The sequence below is a fragment of the Neoarius graeffei genome, chromosome 3 (assembly GCF_027579695.1).
Source record: "Neoarius graeffei isolate fNeoGra1 chromosome 3, fNeoGra1.pri, whole genome shotgun sequence".
NCBI classification, from domain to species: domain Eukaryota; kingdom Metazoa; phylum Chordata; class Actinopteri; order Siluriformes; family Ariidae; genus Neoarius; species Neoarius graeffei.
In genome coordinates this window covers 117,335,306-117,359,471 of record NC_083571.1, presented here as the reverse complement: position 1 = coordinate 117,359,471, position 24,166 = coordinate 117,335,306, and the positions used below count along the sequence as shown (strand labels likewise).

Here is a 24,166-nt window from a genome sequence, read left to right as displayed (position 1 = left end):
TTGGTGGATTTTTTTTTTTTTGGTAATTGTAAAGCGACCTTGGCCGTGAGAAAGACGCTATATTATTATTATTATTATTATTATTATTATTTTCTCAATTTCTGCCAGGGGTGGGACTCGAACACTCACTTAGGATCAACGTGTCTATCATATAGATGCATATAGAAATAGAAGTATAACGTTTACAAAATAATTGATTATACACATCAACATTTAAAAATTTTAGTGACTGAGAAGTGTGCTGTAAAAATCAATTTCTTCTCTTCTCTCTCTCTCTTTCTTCTCTTCTCCCCCCTGAACAGAGTAAAACAGAACTTCAGAACTTCCTTCAGAACACAAGGGCAGAAACATGTTCCAGTCGTCACATGTGATCATTGCGATGTACAGAAACGGTACATGTTCTCCATTTGGACGGTGAAGAGTTAGTTGTTTCTTTCTACCTGGGAAACTCGACGGGACACACCTCCACCCTGGCGAGACAGAGATTTCGTGTGTGCTGAAACTGACAGGTGTGTAAACTCCACACACACTGCACACATCACTGAGGAGAAACAGGTTCAGAAGGTGTGAGCAGCTCAATCCTAATATTTCATTAGAGACAGCAGCATCAACACAACGGTACATGTGATGGAGCAGAAAACATATCGGGTCCTGCATCCTCCAGCTATGCCTTCTGGAAAAGACATCCGGTTTGTTTTTTGTAACTGTAGAAATAAACTCTCTATATAAACATTTCTATAAAAGAAATGCGGTTTTCCCCTTTTGTTGGGATCGATTTTATTCTTTTATTCTTTATACTTTCTGCATGACGGTTATAGTTAAAATCCCCTGTGTAATGACCAGGTGATCTCTTGCAGGTACATTATTAACAATAGATTGGATTTGGTCATAAAGTTCTGTGACTTCTTCATCTGGATGAGTGGTTATTGGAAAATAGCATTGTATAATCTGATCTTAGAAAAGTTTCCTTTCAGACTTAACACTGCTAATCGATCAGAGATAGGTTCATCATCTTCAGTGATAGGAACACATGATTTGTTGACTAAGAATCCAACACCATTTGAGCTAGAAGTATTATTGCTAGAAAGAAATAGCTGATGTCCTGACTCAGGAAGTGGTACAATATTTTGTTTCTTTCGCTTTGGTTTCTGATGGACCGATCTGGCTCGGATTTGTGGGGAGGGGGGCCTCCTGGCGGGGGCCCCTCCATCCAAAAAAAAAAAGTTTTAGTATTGCAGATACCGAGATATGCCCTCTGTTTTTTTTTTGTTTGTTTAATTTAATTAATAAGGTTTTTAAAAAAATAAACAATATAAATCATTATGTGGGATTGAGCTGAAGAGTTTATGGTATAAATTTATATTTAATAGTCGGTCCTAGCTTAGTTTTTTTCACTTGTGACACGAATGCAGTGAAAAGCGAGCTGGGTGAGTCCTGTTGGATTTGAACAGGGCGCCGGAACTTTGTGCATCGACGTAATAACAGTGTGGGAAATAAGGCCGGACCAGCGGACACTGACCGGTAATTTTTGCATTTGTCCGTCTGTATTTCAAAAGCATCAAACCGGATGACCCATGAAAAATTGTAAAGATATGGGTCTAATCTACTTCTAATTTTCTTCCGAATGTTGCACTGGGCGAATACATTATGTTGTAACACAGCCTGTGATTGGCAGATTGCGGACGCTCTCAATAAATGACAAATCACCTCTCATCAGTGAGTAGGACCGCATTCTGGCCTGATACCACGCCACGCTGTCATCAACTGGGTAGGTTTACCACTAACATTCAAAGAAAATAGACTATTACAGGTTTTGGACCCTAACAACCCTCTGGGGTCGAGAGCTTCACCAGCGAAGCTTGGCAGGTTTAGAATGAGTAGGTCTTGGATTTAGATAAATATCTTCATGAGTTTTTATCATATAAGCATGATAAACATATTGATAGAAACTTTATACTTTACACTTTCCTATGTGCCCACTGCCAAATAAGATTATATTTTTTAAATTACCTAAATTACATGAAACATAAAACTTGTCACCTACCTCGGTCACACCAGAGTCGGAGCGCTGAGCGCACACTTACACGTTCATAAAAGACCGTTCCCATGGTAACACCCTGATAATCACTTTCACTCTTTCGCTTTCGATTGGTTTCTCTTTCATGGTGTTTTCTTCTATTTTCTAAGTTATTTCCTGCAGATTTTAGTCTGAATGCCAAATGACATGACCATCATTTGGCATTCAGACAAGTGCAATATCTCTCCTGCCGCCCCCTTCTCCTCCCCCTTTTTTCTCCTCCTCCCTCCCCCTTCCTCTCTTCCCCATATCTTATTCTTTTTATATCTGTATATGTAAATACTTAATTTATTTTAATTTATCTAGAAGTTTTCCTCTATTTCTTTTCTCTGTTTATCTGTAATGATGCTGCTGGAATCTTAATTTCCCTGAGGGAACCCTCCCAAAGGGATCAATAAAGTTTTATCTAATCTCATCTCATCTCATCTCATCTCATCTCATCTCATCTCATCTCATGTCTATTTCTGAGTCATTTTATAAGTCATTTTAAAATTTACAAAGTTACTTGGAATCTCATCCTCAAAATTTTAACTCTATTATTTAAGAATAGTAGCCCTGTGATGACCTGGCGACTTGTCCAGGGTGTACCCCGCCTTTTGCCCGTAGTCAGCTGGGACAGGCTCCAGCTCGCCTGCGACCCTGTAGAACAGGATAAAGCGGCTACAGATAAAGAGATGAGATTTAAGAATAGTTGTGTTGTCAATTACTAAATTTCTTATAGACTTATTATAAACATAGTATAAAACAGTCATTGTCTCATGAGTGTTATTATAGTACCTATATATGAGGACCAGTAACTTGTAACCAACTGGAACATCCTTAAGCCCCCAGACTTTTTTCTAGACATGGAACTGACCTGTGTGTGCTTTTCTTGGGTAGAACTTTAAGTATGATTTTCTTGAAACATCTGATATTTTCTTTAAATTATTTCAATTTGTAATGTAATTAGCAACTAATATTGAGTGTAATTTGGCCTTTGAAAATCACAAAAATGTGTCAGGAAATAGCTGAGAAGTATCTCCAGGCATCTAAAGCCCTTCGGCTTCTGGGGCCTTAAGGCGGGCCCCCGACCCCCAGCCGCATTGTTCTAGGCCTTTGGCCCATCATTTGGACAGGCTGAAGTTTGGACGGACAGACAACATTTCGAACTTTTCTGTCCTGTGACACTTTGCTTAAAATTCCCCAGTGAGCTCAGATTGCACTTAAACAGTAATAATTTATTGATAGAAGGTGTTTTGTGTACAGTATACTGCACTGCAGTGTGTCATGTGGTAATGCATTATATGACAATGCAACTTTCATAAATATTACCATATATCAGTTGTAATTATGTTCTACGCATATACCTGCAACTCTGACAATATCATTTTCAGTGACTAGTAAAATGGTTTTGAAAGTTCCTAGTTTTAAAACAGTTTGGATATGGTAATTTTCTTTCAGAGATTTAATTTATAACATGTTTCTGACAGCTCAAAATGCATCTCCGGCCATTTAAAAACTACAGAGTTTCCAGGGGACTCTGGCAGCCCCTGGACCCCTGGCATTACTGGGTTGACACCCCCCCTCCCCCTTCCCATTTTCCTGGATTCACCCCTGCCAGTGATGCACCAGTTGATGTTTTCTAACTCATATAGCATTGTGTCTAGAGCATCTGTGTTCAGATCATTGATCGTTCGAGGATTATAAGTGCATATATAGAAGATTTGATGCGTTTTTGATTTTGGTTTTACTCTGTTCGCATGTAACACACCAATCCGAGGCTGCTGGAGTGTTCCCCTGGTCACATATGTCACATCAGCCCAGGGTGGTTGATGCGCCCTCCTAATCACATGGCGAGTGTCTCCGGTCTGGTAATCTATGGTTAGGCAGCTTTTCATATTAGTTTCATCAGCCTACTCTTCTGTGCTGGCTTAGGGCAAATTGGGAGAAGGTGTTTTTATTTGTGACATCATCACTAGGAGATAGCCTTACAGGGCTAATAGGCTCGCCAACCCAAGCAGTGTTTTGCTCGTGACAGTGGCACTAGGAGGATGCCTTACTGGGCTAATGAGCCCTCACTACCCACATCAACAGACCACATCAAAATTGAGGATCTTCTTGAAGCTACTAAAATGACTCCCATAATGAATGTAATCAAGAGCAAAACCCTCAAACTCTTTGGCCATATAAAACAGGCAGAAAGAGGACTTGCTAAGATCTGTGTTGAAGGTATGATGGAAGGCAAACAGAACAGAGGAAGATCGAGAAAGCGTTGGCGAGACAATATACGGTCCGGTCTCAATATCAATGACCTTAACAAAGCTACACATAACAGGAAACTTTGGAAGGTGATTTCTCATATTAGTGTGTAATCTGCCACAAGTGGAGACAGTGTTAGATGATGATGATGATGATTATAGTGTAAATGATGTTGAACTGTGAAGTGCTTCAGTAAAAACAAATATATTTGAACGTTTAGTAGTTTCTAAAGAAAAGAGATCCTATAACCCTATACAGTGCTGCTGATGTTGTTGTTGTTGATGATGTTGTTGTGTAGATGTTCAAAAGCCCCATGAAGATGATGGTGATGAGAAGACGTGTTGAGGATTTTGTACTTCATCCTGAAGAAGAAGAAGAAGAGGAGGAAGAAGAGGAGGAGGAGGAGGAAGAAGAAGAAAATGAAGAGGAAGAAGAAGAAGAATCTGATTATCACTCATCCTGTTCAGGTAGAACACACTGACACTCCTGAGCTCCTCAATGAGAGAGATCACTGTCCTTTTAGGTAGTTACAGCCAACATTTCTTCCTCTCATTTTCCTCACTTTGACTCCAGGAGAGTTCAATGACCTGAACCATGAAGAGAAATACATGACTTCTGGAGAGATTTTAACATTTCCTGGTCCTCTGATGAGGTGAGGCACTCCTTCTCCTCTCATACATTCAGTATTTCAGCAGTAATATTTTGAAGCACACGTGTGTGTGTGTGTGTGTGTGTGTGTGTGTGTGTGTGTGTGTGTGTGTGTGTGTGTGAGTCACTACAAAATATGGACTAGTCACGGAATATGGATTCATGGGAAATTAAAAATATAATACAAAGTACAGATCTTTTATTCATGGATATGTGATATTTTCCATGAAATATCTTCTTCAGCATTCTGTCTGATGGCAGGTCCACTCTGACAGCTTTAGCCATCAAAGTTTCTGGGGAAGAATTACCATAGTGGTTTCCCATTACCTTCTACTGGATTATTATTATAGAGATTTTCTCCTCATTCACACCTATGGACAATTTAGATTAGCCACATGTCTTTAAACTATGGGGAAAACCAGAGCACCCAGAGGAAACCCACACAGCTATGGGGAGAACATGCAAACTCCACACAGAAAGGTCCACATCAGCCACTGGGCTTGAACCGAGAACCTTCTTACTATGAGGCAACAGTGCTAACCACTACACCATCGTGCCACCCCCATAAAAAAATCAATAGTAAATTAATAAAGTAAACATAAATGCAGGTATTCTATTTTAATTATGAACTTCGGCAATCCGAACATTTAATTGTTTGAGACTTCTTAATTTGTTTTAAGAAGTTGAAATTTAAGACTTTGGTTTAATTCGTTCAACGTGTCTTCCATGCCTAAAATTACAATAAGATCTGGAAAAGTTGCAATGAAATGAACAAATCCTTTGTCTTCAAATGCAATTGCTTGCAAATTTATTCGGGCATGTTTAGTCAGCCTTTCTTCTGTTTTGTTTTTCTCTTTGAGGGAATGGATTTGATGGACATTCTGTGGCATGTCCCTGATTTCCGCCTTCTTTTCTGTGCCTACGGACACTTTGTATACTTTATGGGCACGTTGGTCAGTCCGTGTTGCTTTTTACCGTCTCCTCCATCTTTTTAATGACAGAAGGCTTTGGTCTTATGGATAGTTTTGTTGCTTTATGCAATTTCTGTTTGCCTTCAGTTTAGATAGAGACTCATCATTGGATGGAATGGAACACTGCGATGTTCTTAAAGTTTGGTGACAATGGGATGCAAACTTCTTTTCAAACTTCATTTCTACATCAGTCTTTGGGTGAAATATATAAACTCCACCCCCTTTTGGCAAAAATGGCATTTCAGAGTTGTGTTCTCTGTATGTTATTAAATGTTCCACATCTCTTATCGAAAGACTCATCTGCCGATTAGTGAGTATTGGCTCGACTTTATCTGGTGCTTCTACCTCCATCATGTAGCTACCATCGGCAGATAACGTCACCACGGAGACGATCTTTGTGACATCCATGTTATTGTTCTGTAGACTCGTAGTAACATCCATAAAATAAACCATCCGTGATACATAATCGAGGGGTGGCACAGTGGTGTAGTGGTTAGCACCGTCACCTCACAGGAAGAAGGTTCTGGGTTAGAGCCCAGCGACTGACGGGGACCTTTCTGTGTGGAGTTTGCATGTTCTCTCCATGTCTGCATGAGTTTCCTCTGGGTGCTCCAGTTTCCTCCACAGTCCAAAGACATGCAATTAGGTTAACTGTCTACCATAGGTGTGAATGGTTGAGAGGAGAAAACCTCAACAATAATCCCATAGAAGGCAATGGGAAAACACTACTGTAATGTTACCTAGAAGGTCTGATGAACGTCAGAGCTGGACTTGCCATCAGGCAGAACACTAAAGAAGAAGATGCATCATCATCCGTATTAAAATCCATAACCACTCCATATTTTGTATAATTTTTTAATTATATTTTCATAATCCATAGTCCATGACCTATCTGTATTTGTCAACCACCTGTGTGTTAATCCACATAAGCCAGCTGTTCCAACATCTGTTACAGTGCTAAATTGCAGAAGGATGAGCTGATGAGATTTATCCAGGACAAATGTCAGATGTGTTTGCTTCACCTGGATAAACCTGAGCAACAGAAATCCTATTTCTTCTGGACGATTATGGAACACTTCTGTAATAGAAATGGAGTAAGTGTTGGAGTTCATTACACTGGAACAAACAAATCATCTTGAACTTTTTCCTGCTCCATTCTTCTTGTGAGTAACTCTCATGTCGCTGAACAGGCTGCTCTGTTGTGTTCACTAATAAAGTCCAATTGGACAAACTAATAAGAGCTTGTTCAGCTAAAACTTCCTCTGAACTAAATCACTGGCACAGATTAGAAATATACACTGACGTAGCTAAAATTTACTCAACTTTCAATATAATTTTGTTTGCCAAACTCTAAAGGCCTACTGTGATCAGCAGAGGTGGACAAAGAACCCAACTTCATGCCAAAGTACAGATCCCACTGGTCAAATGTTACGCCGATACAAGTGAAAGTTGTCCAGTCAAAATTTTTACTGAAGTATTGAAGTACTTGCTTTAAAAGTATTAAAAGTACATTTTCTGTCAATGCGTTGCTGTATTATTGTCACAATGCTTACAAAACCTAATGCCTCTGAAGCAACCTACTGGATTTACTGACTAACTTGTAGAACCTGTAGAGCTGAAGCTCCACCTGACATGCTAGCAAACTCTTTTCAAACTCAAAAATCATATTGGGTAGCTAATGTTACTAGAAAAGAAAGATTTCTACATTCTGCTTGGCAAGATTATGCTAAAACATTTCTGAAAGGACTTCAGATAAGTTAACATTATTCATGTTAGCATAACTCTGTTTTTACATGCTAACTAAAGGCCAATTTATGCTGACAACCCAGTCCTCGCAGACGGTGTCGCAGATAGTGTCTGCGTAGCCCCCCCCACCTTCGCAGACGCTCTGCGCGCACCTCTCAAAAATTGTGACCACCGCAGAAGCCTCGCAGACAGCGTCGCAGACAAGAGGGCTCTGATTGGTCCACTCTACATCTGCTGTACATGCACTTCCGCTTCCCTACTTTCCCGATTTGTTTTGTTTTCATGACCGGCATTTTTAAAAACACGAGCGAAGATGGAGCAGCATGAAGAGCGGTTGATTGAGGAAGTACGTACATCGATACGACTCCAGTTCTAGTCATTATAAAAAAAAAAAGTTCTAGTCATTATAAGTAACCGGAGGATAAACACTCCACTAACCACACCCACCAACTACTCCTAGCGACTTCGCGCCCCCTTGCGTTGTGCCGGTGAATAACATCGCGCACGCCTATACTCCCCGCTCAACAATAAATTACAACTGTCTGCGAAAAGCTATCTGCGAAAGCCTTGTCGCAAGAGCATGCAGAGGCCTTAACAGTGTCCAAGTTAACTATGTTAGGGTGGGTGGGTGGAGGTATGGTGAAGTTAGGATCCACAAGCAGAACACAGACAGTAATCCAATAAATAATATGATTTAATTCAGGGAAAAAAGGGCGTGGCAAAGAGGTAAATAAACAGGACAAAAAACAAATGGCAAAAATAGTCCAGACAAAATAAGACAAACAACTTGACAAAACCATGAGACAGGCAAAGACAAAAACACTGGTGCAAAAAAACCATGAACAAGAAAAGACCCTTAGTGCAAGAAACCATGAATCTGAAATAACCCTTAGTGCAAAAAACACCATGAACCAGAAGAGTGCTAGTGCAAAAACCATGAACAAGAAAAAGTCACTAGAGAGAACAGTAAGAGAGGCACAGAAACAGCTAAAGGAACAAACGAGACATTCTGGCAAAGTCTGAGTCTGAAAACGGCTTATTTATACACAGCAGTGAAAACCAGGAAGTGAATACAGGTGAGAGGGAATTCCTGTCCCAGATCGGCGCTGGTGTGAGAGATCCATAATCTCCGGAGTGTACCGTACTGTATGTCCAGGGCGGAGCATGACAAACTAGCTATGTGTAAACATTAGCCGTGGACAAGGCTACGGCAACTTGGTGGGCAAATCCATAGAAAGTCATTTGACTAACCAGACTGCATAGCTATTGCAACATTATCGCTAGCGCTAAAAGCACAGACAACTTCATTACAAGCTTTCTCTTGAAATAAAACATTTACAGTACATACCTCAATATGCTTCCGTAGGTTGGACGGCGAGTTTTTGTAGGCTGTGATGTGGTTTGTTTTAGGCAAACACAGCAAACATTTAAAGCGAAACAAATCTTCAATCCTTTCAGAAAACTGAAACATGGGTTCATGGGCCATGGGTGCGTGCGTTCCCCAGAAGAACCGCCTCCTTCCATTCTGCCATCAACTGATCGTGTTCAATTAATGCTGCTGAGAAATCACTGAACTTGATTTTATACAGTCTATGGACGTGATGTGACCCTAATGATTACTGATCGGCTGTCTCAGTGTCATCTGCGAAAAAACCAATCACGTTTTACAAAAGAAAAGGAAAAAACATCCACTTTCAAAGCTGCTTCATAGTAACGAGTAATGAGGACCTTGACAGAAATGTAGTGGAGTGAAAAGTATGATATTTGTCTTTCAAATGTAGTGAAATTAAAGTCATAAGCTTCCAAAAAAAATACTCAAGTAAAGTACAGATACTCAAAAAATGTACTTAAGTACAGTACTCAAGTATACGTACTTTGTTACTGTCCACCTCTGGTGATCAGATGCATAAGAAATGTTAATGCCAAGTCCCATTTTCAGTAAAAAGGTAATAGGTTTATAAAAATGATTTTTAAAGCTAGATGGCCTTTCAATTTCATAAAATCAGTGAACTTTAGTTCCGTCTGAAATGTGGTCATTGTGATATCTGTTTATTTCTGTAATATCTGACAAATTATCAGACCATTCTGTGGCTGGGAAGTTATTTAATTTGAGGGGATTAAAGCAAATAATGTGCATGAAATCGCTCGCTTGGCGCAGTCAAGCAGACAGAGGAAGTCCGTGTGCGCATGCGCAGGTTTACCTTCTTCTTCTTCTTTTGGGTTTTACAGCAGCTGGCATCCACAGTGTTGCATTACTGCCATCTACAGGTTTCCCTTTGAGCGTGCACTGACAGTTCCATCATTCTGTCGCTAAACGAACAGCTGATCACACCGAGGTGCTCGCTGAGCACCCATATTTATTAGTTTGGTCCTGCGTTTCCTTTCCTTCGTATATAACATAACGTCTTTTCTTCTCGCTTTCTTTCCGTTACTGTAGTCGGTTTTTCACGTTTCATTCACACACTCACATCCTCCATTTTTCTCTCCTGTTTCAAATTTGTATCCCACAATGCCTTGCGTGAACGGGGAAAGCCCACCACGTGATGCATGACGTAGTATCTTGAATTGGGTCATGGTGAAGCAGGAAAAAATAGCGAAGAATTTAGAGTCACATGGCTGTAAATGAATTAATTGTTCTATTAAAAAAAACTAATAAAATTGAAAGTCTGTGATTCAAATTCAGTAGCTTTTGGTCCACTAAACAAAAATAATTGGGTGTCGGGAAAATTCTTTTTATGATTTGCACTTGAAAAATACCTGGCGACCTGTCCAGGGTGAACCCCGCCTTTCGCCCGTAGTCAGCTGGGATAGGCTCCAGCTTGCCTGTGACCCTGTGGAACAGGATAAAGAGGCTAGAGATAATGAGGTGAGACACTTGAAAAATCTGAAAGGCAGTACAGCTTTAAAAAGTGCATGAATGAATAAATATATGAACAGTGAGATGTGCAGTTAAAGAGGTTTTTCTTTTACAGAACGTAATGATGGTTGAAATCGCCATACTGCTCTTCAAGGGCTACAGCATTCTGAGGAGAAATGTGAGTGTATCAGCATCACCTTGTGTCTGTATTGTGTTAGTCAGTATCACGTGGACTAACGTGACACTTTGTGCTGCAGCTCAGACGTGTGCAGAACTATGAGGACTGGTGTCTTCCTCTGGCAGCGCTTTTATGCTCCACTGCTCCAGAAGATGAACACAGACAGCAGATTATTGAAATGGGAGACGAGTTCGGTACGCATCAGAGTTATTCCAGTTTTGAAATTTTCATTAGTTTTTATTTTTGTTGTTTTTCTGTTTGATTTTTCTTTATTTCAGTTTTGTTTTAGTTAGTTTTACAAGTACATAAGTAATTTCATTTTTATTTTGAGGAACTGACTCGTTTTAGTTGAGTGTTTATTTAGTTTTTCTAGTGTTGCACTGCCATAGGTATCCCATATTATTCTATCCACATTCACTGGATATGAGCAATCATGCGCTCTGATTGGCTACTCTACTACTAGGCTATCAGCTCATATCCTGCAAGTAGAGAAAACCAAAATGGCGGAGCATGTTGCTGAACCAACCAAGGATGAAATAAAAGTTCTACTTGAAAACAAAACCCCAAGAAATACAAAAAAAAAAACAAAGTATGGAATTAAAGTATTTGATGATAAGAAAGTATCTTTTTTATTTTTCAAGAATTATTATTATCGCATTTTTCACAAATTGCTCCTGCCATTTTGCCGGTTTGTTTACATTCTAAGCAGAAATGATTTTGTCAGACGTTTTGTATAAAGTTTTTATCAAATTGCAAAAAATAAAAATAAAAATGCTCTGTTGTGAATGTGAATAGAATAAAACAGTTATTCCACTTAATCTTGTCGTACATGGATTATAGCTATCAGCTCATGTACGACTCAATTGAGTGGAATAATTGTTAAATAACTAGATAACTAGGACACAAACTGTTTACTTTGGCACAATTAGACACCATATTGGTTTGCTGATTCTTGTCATAGATATCCCATTGTGTATATTGCGTGGTGACTATATTGATGAAAATAGGTGTTTTAACACCAATATAATGCTTAGCAATAATGAAAATATGTGACAGACTGGTTTTGTGACTCTGAACATGTCAGACAGGAGTGTCAGTGTTCATCGAGCATGTTTTTCATATGTTTATAACCGTCATGTGTTTTACCGTAGGTGTTTCTGAGAGAATTCTCCTTTGTTCCTGATAAATATAAACTTTATCAATATTTTTCTTCTAAATAAATGGTGTTTGCGTGGTGACTTGTGTCAGTTGTCATACCTGATGTGACATTGAGATTTATCATTGTACTGTAGATAAGAACATTTGCATATTTAAGAGCGCAACAAAAACAGGGAAATTGTCTTGCTTAGCATGCGGTTCATTCATGCAGAAACCCTTCTGGTAAAGTTCATTTGCGGTTCACTATTCAGAATTCAAGCTATGAGAACCTTCTACACTGACTTTATCGTAGTGTTGTAGAACTCAAGACCGGTCTCAAGACCACTTTTTGAAGGTCTCAGGTCTTGTCTCATCTCGTAATCAACCGCATTTTTACTTGGTCTTGTCTCGGTCTCAGACACGGAGGAGTCTGGATTTTATTTCAAGACCACAACTGCGGGGATTTCACTAAACTGCCTGTGAATTGTCTGATTTATTTGTTAACATCATTACTGTGATTGGATGTAAAATTTCCTGTGTCAATTGCAACCAATAATGTGACTCATTGCTAATTTGAAATTTTTCTTCCTGTTAACGGCCATCACCCCACCCCTTCACATACACTGGTCTGGTCCTGGTCTTGACTCGGTCTCATCCTGCCTGGATCTTGATCTTGACTTGATCTCAACCCCTTAAAGTCTTTATCTTGTCTTGGTATCGATATACTCTGGTCTTGATCATGACTAGGTCTCAGTCTTGACTACAACTCTACTTTACCGAGCTCAATCTTTCCATCCATCCATCCATCCATCCATCCATCCAGTGTCACCTAATCCTTTAAGTACATCTATTCTACACCCTTCTTTCCATATATAAATCATTATAATAGTATCCATGTCAGAACATGGTCTTGAAGGGGAAAACGAAACAGAAAACGAAAATAAAGCTGATTTTAGCTATAATTCTATTTCATTTTAGTTTGTGTTGTATTGTCAATTGTCATTTTTATTTTTTATTTCACTTAACAAAATTATTTTTTCACTTCTCGTTTTAGTGTTAGTCCTAGTTTTCGTTAACCATATTAACCCTCATATGGATACACTCCCCCGTAACAGAGTTTTTCTGTATTTAGCATGTGGTATGCTCCACACACTAGCCACTTTATTTGGAACACCTAATAATGTTCAGATCAAACATCAGAATGGAGAAAAATCTCAGTGATCTCAGTGACCGTAACCATGGTGATGGATGTTGGTGTCAATTTCAGTGTTTCAGAAGCATCATTGGCTGAATGGATAATTGCATGAACGTACAGGGGTTCCACGTAAAGTGGACGGTGGGTGTGTCTCATGAAATCTGGACTGGGTTATGGACGTTGATGCTCATGTGCATGTTTGGTTTTTCATCTTCAGCCTCCAGAGGATGGACCTATGCATCACATATCTGCTACGTGGCAGCACAGAAGGATCTGGAATCATGCAGAATGTTTCAACTGATTGGATATGACAGGTATTGTGTGTGTGTGTGTGTGTGTGTGTGTGTGTGTGTGTGTGTGTGTGTGTGTGTGTGTGTGTAGGGTTTTTTTTTCCTTATTTGACATGTTTTTTTCTCTCTTTGCACCAGTATGCCAGACAGTAAATCAGCCATGAGGAAGGCGGTGGAGAGAACTGAGGTCTATGAGTACGTGCTGTCTCTGAAATCAGGAGTCGGCCAGTCACGTTTCCAGGTTGGAATTTCTCTTCTTCTCTGTTTCAAGTCAAATTGAATGAACATGGAATTAACATCATTAACATGGGGAAGGACTTTTATAGACCTTATTGGTCTCCACCTTCCCCAGCACAATCCAAATGTATTTTGTTTAGATGTCTTTATGTATTGTTTTTATTTGTGCGAAATAAATAAAGAAAGAAAATGAGAATACATCATTCTGACAATGAATGGTTCTCTGTGTATCTTAGGACTTCAAGTACTATCACGCCTGTGAGCTAGCTGAGGCTGGACATCCTGCTCTGGCACTTGATTACTGCAAGACGATTGCTACAGCAATCCTCACATTCCCTCACTACATCCAAAGCAGTGTGATGGAAGCCCTTATCAGTGTAAATAAGACGATTTGTATTTATGAAATGGCTCCCAGTTCTCAAATGTAAAGTTTTCATCACCCTTAATTTTATTTTTTCACCCATTTACTTTCCCTGTGTGCCATGTAGCTCTCTGAACATCTGCTTCGAGTGGAAGAAGAAGACGAAGAAGAAGAGCCCGAGTGGCTGATGAAACTTAACAAGCTGCTAGAAGAAAGAGCAGCTCTTTTTCACAATCCGGGTGAACAGAAGCCGTTTAGCTCAAGCAGGTCTGAGGAAGCAGCTCATGTGCAGTTCAACCCTTCAGAACACGGTACGTTACAATCCACACAAATTATTTTTAACGTTTCAAAATCATTTAGCAATGTGTGTACACTGCCGAGTAGCTAATGAACTAACAAATCAGCAAAAATAACGAGAGAGAGATGAAAATACACTTATTTCCTCCAGATATCCATATTCAAATACCATACTCAGAGACAGGACAGAGTAATAACTGAATTGCTGTGTGTGTGTGTGTGTGTGTGTGTGTAACAGCTGAGTTTGAGTCATTGTACACTGTCGGAGAGGTGCTGGGGAGCGGAGGCTGTGGCTCTGTCTTTGCTGGAGTCCGTAAGGCAGACGGGAAACAGGTAATAAGGCTGTTATTATTGTAAAAAACACAAACTCCAAATACAAGTGTAGCACATGTTGCTTTGTGGCAAATAAGGAGACAGGAAGCAAGCTTGCAACAACTCAAAGTGTATTGTATTTTCTCACTTTTTATTTCAGCAAATTTAAAGCTAGACGGCCTTTTAGATTTTTCAAGTGTAGGTCATAAAAAGAATTTTCCCTGACACCCAATTATTTTTGTTTAGTGACCGAAAGCTACCCCTCCTTGAACTGCCACCTTATTGTGGTGGAGGGGTTTGTGTGCTTGAATGATCCTAGGAGCTATGTTGTCGGGGGCATTATGCCCCTGTCAGGGTTTCCCAAGGCAGACAGGTCCTAGGTGACAGGCCAGACTAAGAGCAGTTCACCAAAACCCCTATGGAGAAAAATCCGAGGACCGTGACGTCGCCCGGGATGACGCAGCCGGGGCCCCACCCTGGAGCCAGGCCCGGGGTTGGGGCTCGTATGCGAGCGCTTGGTGGCCGGGCCTTTGCCCATGGGGCCCGGCCGGGCTCAGCCCGAAGAGGTGACGTGGGCCCGACCTCCTGTGGGTTCACCACCCACAGAGGTAGCAGTAGGGGACTGGTGCAATGTGGATTGGGTGGCAGTCGAAGGCAGGGGCCTCGACGACCTGATCCCCGGACACAGCGGCTGGCTGTTGGGACATGGAATGTCACTTCGCTGGGGGGGAAAGAGCCTGAGCTTGTGCGGGAGGTTGAGAGGTACCGGCTAGAGATAGTCGGGCTCACCTCCACGCACAGCTTGGGCTCTGGAACCCAGCTCCTCGAGAGGGGCTGGACTCTCCACTTCTCTGGAGTCGCCCGTGGTGAGCGGCGGCGGGCTGGTGTGGGCTTGCTTATAGCTCCCCAGCTCAGCCGCCATGTGTTGGAGTTTACCCCAGTGAACGAGAGGGTCGCCTCGCTGCGCCTTCGGATTGGGGAGAGGGCTCTTGCTGTTGTTTGTGCCTATGGCCCAAATAACAGTATAGAGTATCCGGCCTTCTTGGAGTCCCTGGGAGAGGTACTGAGGAGTGCTCAGACTGGGGACTCCATTGTGTTACTGGGGGACTTCAATGCTCACGTGGGAGATGACAGTGACACCTGGAGGGGCGTGGTTGGGAGGAACGGCCTCCCCGATCTGAACCCGAGTGGTGTTTTGTTATTGGACTTCTGTGCTAGTCACGGTTTGTCCATAACGAACACCATGTTCGAGCATAGGGGTGTCCATAAGTGCACGTGGCACCAGGACACCTTAGGTCGGAGGTCAATGATAGACTTTGTAGTCGTTTCATCTGATCTCCGGCCCTATGTCTCGGACACTCGGGTGAAGAGAGGGGCTGAGCTGTCAACTGATCACCACCTGGTGGTGAGTTGGATCCGCTGGCGGAGGAGGAAGCTGGACAGACCTGGCAGGCCCAAACGTATGGTGAGGGTCTGCTGGGAACGTCTGGCCGAGCACTCTGTCGGGGAGGTCTTTAACTCCCACCTCCGGGAGAGCTTTTCCCAGCTTCCGAGGGAGGCGGGGGACATTGAGTCTGAGTGGACCATGTTCTCTACCTCCATTGTGGACGCAGCTGTTCGGAGCTGTGGCCGCAAGGTCTCCGGTGCCTGTCGTGGCGGCAATCCCCGAACCCGGTGGTGGACACCAGAAGTAAGGGATGCCGTCAAGCTGAAGAAGGAGTCCTATCGGGCCATGTTAACCTCCAGGACTCCCGAGGCAGCTGACGGGTATCGGCAGGCCAGGCATGCTGCAGCTCGGGCAGTTGCGGAGGCAAAAACTCGGAACTGGGAGGAGTTCGGGGAGGCCATGGAGAAGGACTATCGGTCGGCCTCGAAGAAATTCTGGCAAACCGTCCGGCGCCTCAGGAGGGGGAAGCAGTACTCTGCCAACACTGTTTACAGTGCGGGTGGGGAGCTGTTGACCTCGACTGGGGACATTGTCGGGCGGTGGAAGGAATACTTTGAGGATCTCCTCAATCCCACCGTCATGTCTTCCACTGAGGAGACTGAGGCTGATGACTCAGAGGTGGACTCGTCCATTACCCAAGCCGAAGTCACTGAGGTGGTTTGCAAGCTCCTCGGTGGCAAGGCACCGGGGGTGGATGAGATCCGCCCTGAGTATCTCAAGTCTCTGGATGTTGTGGGGCTGTCTTGGTTGACACGCCTCTGCAACATCGCGTGGCGGTCAGGGACAGTGCCTCTGGAGTGGCAGACTGGGGTGGTGGTCCCTCTTTTTAAGAAAGGGGACCGGAGAGTGTGCCCCAATTATAGGGGAATCACACTTCTCAGCCTCCCAGGGAAGGTTTACTCCAGGGTACTGGAGAGGAGAATTCGACCAATAGTCGAACCTCGGATCCAGGAGGAACAATGCGGTTTTCGTCCTGGTCGCGGAACACTGGACCAGCTCTATACCCTTCATAGGGTGCTCGAGGGTTCATGGAAGTTTGCCCAACCAGTCCACATGTGCTTTGTGGATCTGGAGAAGGCATTCGACCGTGTCCCCCGTAGTATTCTGTGGGGGGTGCTTCGGGAGTATGGGGTTCGGGGCTCTTTGCTAAGGGCTGTCCGGTCCCTGTATGAACGGAGCAGGAGTCTGGTTCGCATTGCCGGCAGTAAGTCAGACCTGTTCCCAGTGCATGTTGGACTCTGGCAGGGCTGCCCTTTGTCACCGGTTCTGTTCATAATTTTTATGGACAGAATTTCTAGGCGCAGCCAGGGGCCAGAAGGAATCCTGTTTGGGAACCACAGGATTTCATCTCTGCTTTTTGCGGATGATGTTGTCCTGTTGGCTTCTTCAAACCAGGACCTTCAGCATGCACTGGGGCGGTTTGCAGTCGAGTGTGAAGCGGCTGGGATGAGAATCAGCACCTCCAAGTCCGAGGCCATGGTTCTCGACCGGAAAAGGGTGGCTTGCCCTCTCCAGGTTGGTGGAGAAGTTCTGCCTCAAGTGGAGGAGTTTAAGTATCTCGGGATCTTGTTCACAAGTGAGGGAAGGATGGAGCGTGAGATCGACAGGCGGATCGGTGCAGCCTCCGCAGTGATGCGGTCGCTTTACCGGTCCGTTGTGGTGAAGAAGGAGCTGAGCCAAAAGGCGAAGCTCTCAATTTACCGGTCGATCTACGTTCCGACTCTCACCTATGGTCATGAGCTTTGGGTAATGACCGAAAGGACAAGATCGCGGATACAAGCGGCCGAAATGAGTTTCCTTCGCAGGGTGGCTGGGCGCTCCCTTAGAGATAGGGTGAGAAGCACAGTCACTCGGGAGGAGCTCGGAGTAGAGCCGCTGCTGCTCCACATCGAGAGGAATCAGCTGAGGTGGCTCGGGCATCTTTTTCGGATGCCTCCTGGACGCCTCCCTGGGGAGGTGTTCCAGGCATGTCCCCCCGGGAGGAGGCCCCGGGGAAGACCCAGGACACGCTGGAGGGACTATGTCTCTCGGCTGGCCTGGGAACGCCTCGGTGTTCTTCCCGAGGAGCTGGCCGAGGTGTCTGGGGAAAGGGAAGTTTGGGCTTCCCTGCTTAGACTGCTGCCTCCGTGACCCGGTCCCGGATAAAGCGGAAGAAGACGAGACGAGAGACTTTTCAGCGATTTTATTTCAGCTCAACACATCATCATCATCATTGATTCCCACTAGGCGCTTTATAGGCCTTGGGGCATTCCTGATATCCTTGTGTCAATCAGTTGCATGAAGACTGTCTTCTCCATCATAGTTCTCCTTGCCTGGTGGGTATCTATACCCAATAACTTTTCAACATTGTTCCACACTTTCCATGGGGTTCTGACGTCAAATAGCACCTGCTTTTGGAGAGCATCATTATCAAGCCTGCAGGTGTGTCCGATGTATTTGAGATGTTGGCGGTAGCAGAAGTCACGGATAGGTAGTGTGTTTGTTATCTTGCAAAGGTGTTTGTTTGAGATTTTATAACTCCAGTCCAGTCCAGTTCTCCATCCACTTCAGTTTGCTGATCAGCTTTCTCTCTCTGGTCACCGGTTTCTCTCTGCAAGTACGCAAAAGACACACATAACTACACCTCAAGTGATTAGGCAGAGGTGAAAATCATCACGTTACCTGCTGCTTCAACCCACCTCCATTCCTTCAGCAGCTGATGCTCAACCTGCCACAACTAGTTTACAGGACTGAACTAGTTTGACTGAGACTTTGTAATTTAACCACAACACCAGGGATTCAGATCTGTGAAGATACTCAGTCATCCAGGTACATAGTAATCGATGTATCTCTGAAATATGTGATGACTAAATCAGTTCCTGGTATGTGGAGCCTTTTGTTCTATCTGAGCTGTGGCTCTCTTATCCAGAGTGACATACAACATACCTGGGGAGCAGTTGGGGGTTCAGTGCCTTGCTCAAGGGCACTTCAGCCATTCCAACTGGTCCAGGGAATAAAACCAGTGACCTTTTAGTCCCAAAGCTGCTTCTCTAACCATTGGGCCATGGCTCCACCACACATTCCATCTTTATACAGGAAGTGTTAAGTTTTACACAACAATTTTAATCAGTTAATGCATATAAACAAAGTCTGGAACATGAAGTAAATGAATCACGTAAAATACTTCACTATACCTGAAGTCACCTGCTGTGATTAACATATGATTATGTGATTAATGGATGTCATTTGCATGACAAGTTTTAATACTGCTTTGTTGAGCCCAAAAATGTAGCGCGCGCATGAGTGTGTGTAAATGATGGCTTGTAGAACTGATTAATTCTGTTTTGTTCATGTGAACAGGTCGCCATTAAATGTCAAGCCAAAGAGTTCAACAGTAATTTCATCACCACTGTAAGTAAACTTACTTTAACATTGAACATCACCGAACATTATTTTAACATTGAACACATCAGCTCTTAATCATGCCTCAGGTTCACATTTTATTATCCTTTATTCATAATAGATATCAGACGAAGACTGCTGATCTAGAGTCAGTGCCAAGTCAGCTTTCTCCACTGTACTATTTCTGCTTACCATAATGTAGACACAGGCCTTCCATGCTAATCCCATGCTAACCCACCCATGCTAACTCTGTGTGTGTGTGTGTGTGTGTGTAATTTTAGCCTGGAGATACAAAGAGTCTGCCAGTGGAGGTGGCATTAATGGAGATGATGTCCAAGCCTCCTTACTGTAAGAATGTGGTGGAGATGTTGGAATGGTTCGAGACGCACAATTTCATCATCTTGGTGCTGGAGCGACCCATCCCCTGCATGAACCTCAGTGAATTCTGTAAACTTTATGACTGTCGATTGCCTGAACCAGTAGCTCGAGAGGTTATGAGGCAGGTGGTTCTGGCTGTTTGTCACTGCTGTAAACGTGGAGTTTTTCACCGAGACATCAAGCTTGAAAATATTTTGATCAATCCAGACACATTGGAGGTGAAGCTGATAGACTTTGGTTGTGGTACGTTGCTGACGGACGAGGTCTACATGGAAATGGCAGGTCTGTTCACTAAAGATACACGAATACAGTCAAACTGTGGAGAGGCTCTTTTGTAACAGTTTTCGCTTTCTCTCACTTTTCACTCAGGCACTCCATGTTACTGGCCTCCTGAATGGTTTCTCTATGGTGAGTGTTTTGCCGTTCCTGTTACTGTCTGGAGTCTGGGTGTAATTCTGTTTGAGATGGTCTGCGGAGAGTTGCCCTTTTCCAACCAACATGAAGTTGTTGAGGGGGATCTGTGGCTCTTTCCTGATCTGTCTAATGGTGAGAAAACGCACAAGCATCACTTTCCCTGATTCATTTTACTTTGTGAATTTGAATTTCTACCTCAACCTCATCACTGCTCACACAGAGTGCTGCGATCTGCTACAGTGGTGTCTGGAACCAAACCCTGAATTTCGGGCAACTTTGGGGAAAATCCTGCAGCACATGTGGTTTACGGCAGGACATAAGGACACGTGCGGTTCAGGTGAGACATTTAGAATATTAGAATAGAATAGACCCAATTACACTGAGCTGAGGCATGCTGTATTATTCTATTCACATTCACTGGATATGAGCAATCGCACATTCTGATTGGCTACTCTACTACTAGGCTATCAGCTCATATACCATGAGTAGAGAAAAACAAAATGGCGGCGTGTGTTGCTGAACCAACCGAGGATGAAATAAAAACTCTACTTGAAAACAAAACCCCCCAAAAATACAAAAAAGCAACAAAATATGGAATGAAAGTATGTGATGGGAAGAACGTATCTTTTTTATTTTTCAAGAATTATTATTATTATTATTGTATTTTTCACAAATTGTTCCTGTCATTTTGCCTGTTTGGTTACATTCTTCATCTTTAAGCATTAAAATTTGTTGAATTTTTTTAGACTGGTTCAAAAGTTCAAAGAAGTTTGAAAATTACAGAACTGAAATGTCCAAGAAAGAATTAAATAAATGTCTAAAGCTATTCTATACCTCGGCACGACAGTGAAACAGCACTTTCTACAAAAAAAAACAACAACACTAAAGTCAATTCAAGCTGCCATCGATAGGTTTTTAAGAAGTTCGATTAAGCGGAAATGATTTTGTCAGATATTTTGTATAAAGTTTTTATTTATCGAATTTGCAAAAAATAAACATAAAAATGCTCTGTTTCTCAAAATCCAGTGAATGTGGATAGAATAAAACAGTTATTCCACTCAATCTCGTTGTACATGGCTTATAGCCATCAGCTCATGTACGACTGTATTTCGTGGAATAATTGTTCAGTATTCTAGAGTACAGTGATTGTTCTGGATCACCAATGAGTTCTGGAACAGAGATCGCTCTACTTTTGTGTTAAATGAAAAAATACTGATTGCTTCTGAGTTGATTTTAATATCCAACTATGTTTATTATTTTGCAGCCCCCTCCTGCTAACTAAGATCTGCTACCACCTTCATAACATTTAAAATGTAAAGTAGAGAAATTCTAAAACTGTCAGAATGAAAAAGGGCAGCATGGTGGTGCAGAGGTCAGCACTGTCACCTCAAAGTAAGAAGGCTGTAGTTTTCCACCTCGCAGTCGACTAAATTGTCCAGAGGCATGAATGTAAAAGCTCCCAGAATGCCTCGCTGTCATCAGCACAAGGCCTCAGTGCTCCCCTGTTGAAGCATGAGGTCCTGCTGTGGCAGATGTTTGCTGCTGATGTTTGCGGCAGATGATGCCATGGCATCGCCACAGCTGGCCTGATAGAAGAGCGTTCCTTTATTTTTGGCAGCAGCAGGTTTGTTTTATTTCCAAATACCAAAGTCAAAAATGGCCTACCCAATTCCCCCCCAATCCAGTTCAGGAATACACTCCCTAATTTCTACAGATTTCTCAATCATCATTCAAGCTGTGAAGAAAAAGTCATCATCCACCCACAGACAGTACTGAGTGGTGACCTGTGAGACAGCAACGTTCCTGCCAGCAACCCAACCCTCCAGGATAAAACAGAAAAAAACAACTGCATCAGTGAACTCTCAGTACTGAACCACTGTACACAACATCACCAGTGGACACAGCATACACCATTAACATAATCATGTGACAAATAAGTTTGGTTAACAGTACAGTTATTTTCAATAAAATTAATAAAATGTTAGCCTTGTTTGTCTCACCAACAGCATTCTTCCAGACCCTAAATCCTTCCTTCTGGAAGGTGGTGTTTGACTCTTTCTGTTTATTGAACAATACACATACACAACAATATGCTGCATCCCCAGATGGAGAATACTGTAGTCAGGAATATTTTTCCCCACTCCAAATATCTGAAAAGCCTTTTTCCAAACTGGCTTTGGGGATACTTATACTGGTCCCTCCATCTGTTTTGGAGAATGCTTGGCTTCTCATCAGACTGGTGACTGTTGCAAAATAATAATTTTGGTCCACGAGGCCACTGTAGCTCCTGTTAAAGGAAATATCTCGTTATTAACAAATTGAGCTAAAAGGCGGTCTTTATGTCTGTCCTTTATTTTAAAAAAGCTGCATACTGAATTTGTCCTTAACAATATAACTACTAAAGTGATGAAAATAGATGGGACTATTGTTTTATCAGGGAGGCTGCCATAACTCCATCATGCGTGATATCATTTTCCACGAGCAAAGCAGAGGTGTACAAGGGCGTGTTATACTCAACTATAGTATAATATCAAGCGTGACTATCAAGATTAGCGTGACTTCTCAGTCAGTTTGTATTTCTCCACAAAAATTACGCCAATGCAGAATTAGAAAAGGAATCCTCGTTTTCATCTCTGAAGACATCCATGTATCTGGCTGATCCAGTATGGTTGCACCCGGGGAAATGGCCCAATGGACTGATGTTACAAATTTAACATGATTTTTAAGCTAAAGTCCGCTTAATTTTTTTGTCTAGAACATCTTGTATTAATGTATAATGATGACATTTCATAACCCCGTAATTTCAAATTTTCCTGGTTAATCGTTTTAAATCAGAATTTTGCTTATCTGGAGCTTCTAGTGTTATGACAGTGCTGTAGTGTGTGTGTTATTTTCATGCGCAGGTTTACCTTCTTCTTTTGGGTTTTACAGCAGCTGGCATCCACAGTGTTGCATTACTGCCATCTACAGGTTTCTCTTTGAGCGTGCACTGACAGTTCCATCATTCTGTCGCTAAACGAACAGCTGATCACACCGAGGTGCTCGCTGAGCGCCCATATTTATTAGTTTGGCCCTGCGTTTCCTTTCCTTCGTATATAACACAACGTCTTTTCTTCTCGCTTTCCGTTACTGTAGTCGTTCTTTCATGTTTCACTCACACACTCACGTCCTCCATTTTCCTCTCCTGTTTCAAATTTGTATCCCACAATGCCTTGCGTGAACGGGGAAAGCCCACCACGTGATGCATGACGTATCCTGTGTCCGAAATCACTCACTCGTTCACTACTCCCTACTCCCTATATAGGGAATTACTAGATAGAGGACTATAGTGAGCTCATTGGTAAAATGAAAAAACACTTTCGGACACTAGTCTGTCGCGCTGGTATTTATGTCATTATTGTCGCACAATTAAAACATGCCAGATCAGTTGGCTGGTGGGTTTCAAAATAATAAATACATGCATGTGTTTTTGTGATAAATCCATATTATACTGAGCATATTTCCCACATTAATCAATACAAAGTACCTGCATCTTTCAGTTCTTTTAGATCAAGGCTGAATACTTTCTTCTTTGCTGCTGCCTTTTATTAAATCAAATTTGAGACTTCTAATTTGATTTCTTTCAGCACGACCACGATGTATGATGGGATATATTGCTTGGTTGGTGACCATTGGCTGTACACTACTTTTCGTTATGCATTGTGGGATACTTTGAGTGCACTATATAGGGTGTAATAATCTTCACTATCGTTTCGGACAGCACGACAAAATGGCGTCCTCACTATATGGTGCCCTATAGAGGTTTTCAACCTGACGTCATAGGGTCACGTGATACTGTTTACGCCGCCATTTTGGAGGTCAAACAAAGCCACGCTTATCAGCAAACAACGCTTGTAATATCCATCTTCTTCATCGCTTACTTTTATCGTAGAATGCCTGATACGTGTTGTGCAGTTAGCTGCCACAACAGAAGAGGGGATAAACCTGGATTAACGTTCCATA

At 42.4% G+C, this 24,166-nt stretch overlaps 1 protein-coding gene across 1 annotated transcript; it reads left to right on the top strand.

The window, feature by feature from the left end:
* The first annotated feature begins 310 nt into the window (after window positions 1-310).
* On the top strand, window positions 311-22,111 carry LOC132883035 (probable serine/threonine-protein kinase MARK-A). The gene is made up of 16 exons (XM_060916159.1): window positions 311-509; window positions 4,614-4,782; window positions 4,889-4,967; window positions 6,890-7,028; window positions 10,653-10,715; window positions 10,795-10,909; window positions 13,265-13,361; window positions 13,476-13,578; window positions 13,811-13,951; window positions 14,063-14,246; window positions 14,471-14,565; window positions 19,331-19,381; window positions 19,654-20,032; window positions 20,120-20,296; window positions 20,385-20,501; window positions 21,429-22,111. The coding sequence occupies exons 2-16, from the start codon at window positions 4,614-4,616 to the stop codon at window positions 21,440-21,442; spliced, it is 1,923 nt and encodes a 640-aa protein (XP_060772142.1). The 5' UTR covers window positions 311-509; the 3' UTR covers window positions 21,443-22,111.
* Window positions 22,112-24,166: the final 2,055 nt, after the last annotated feature.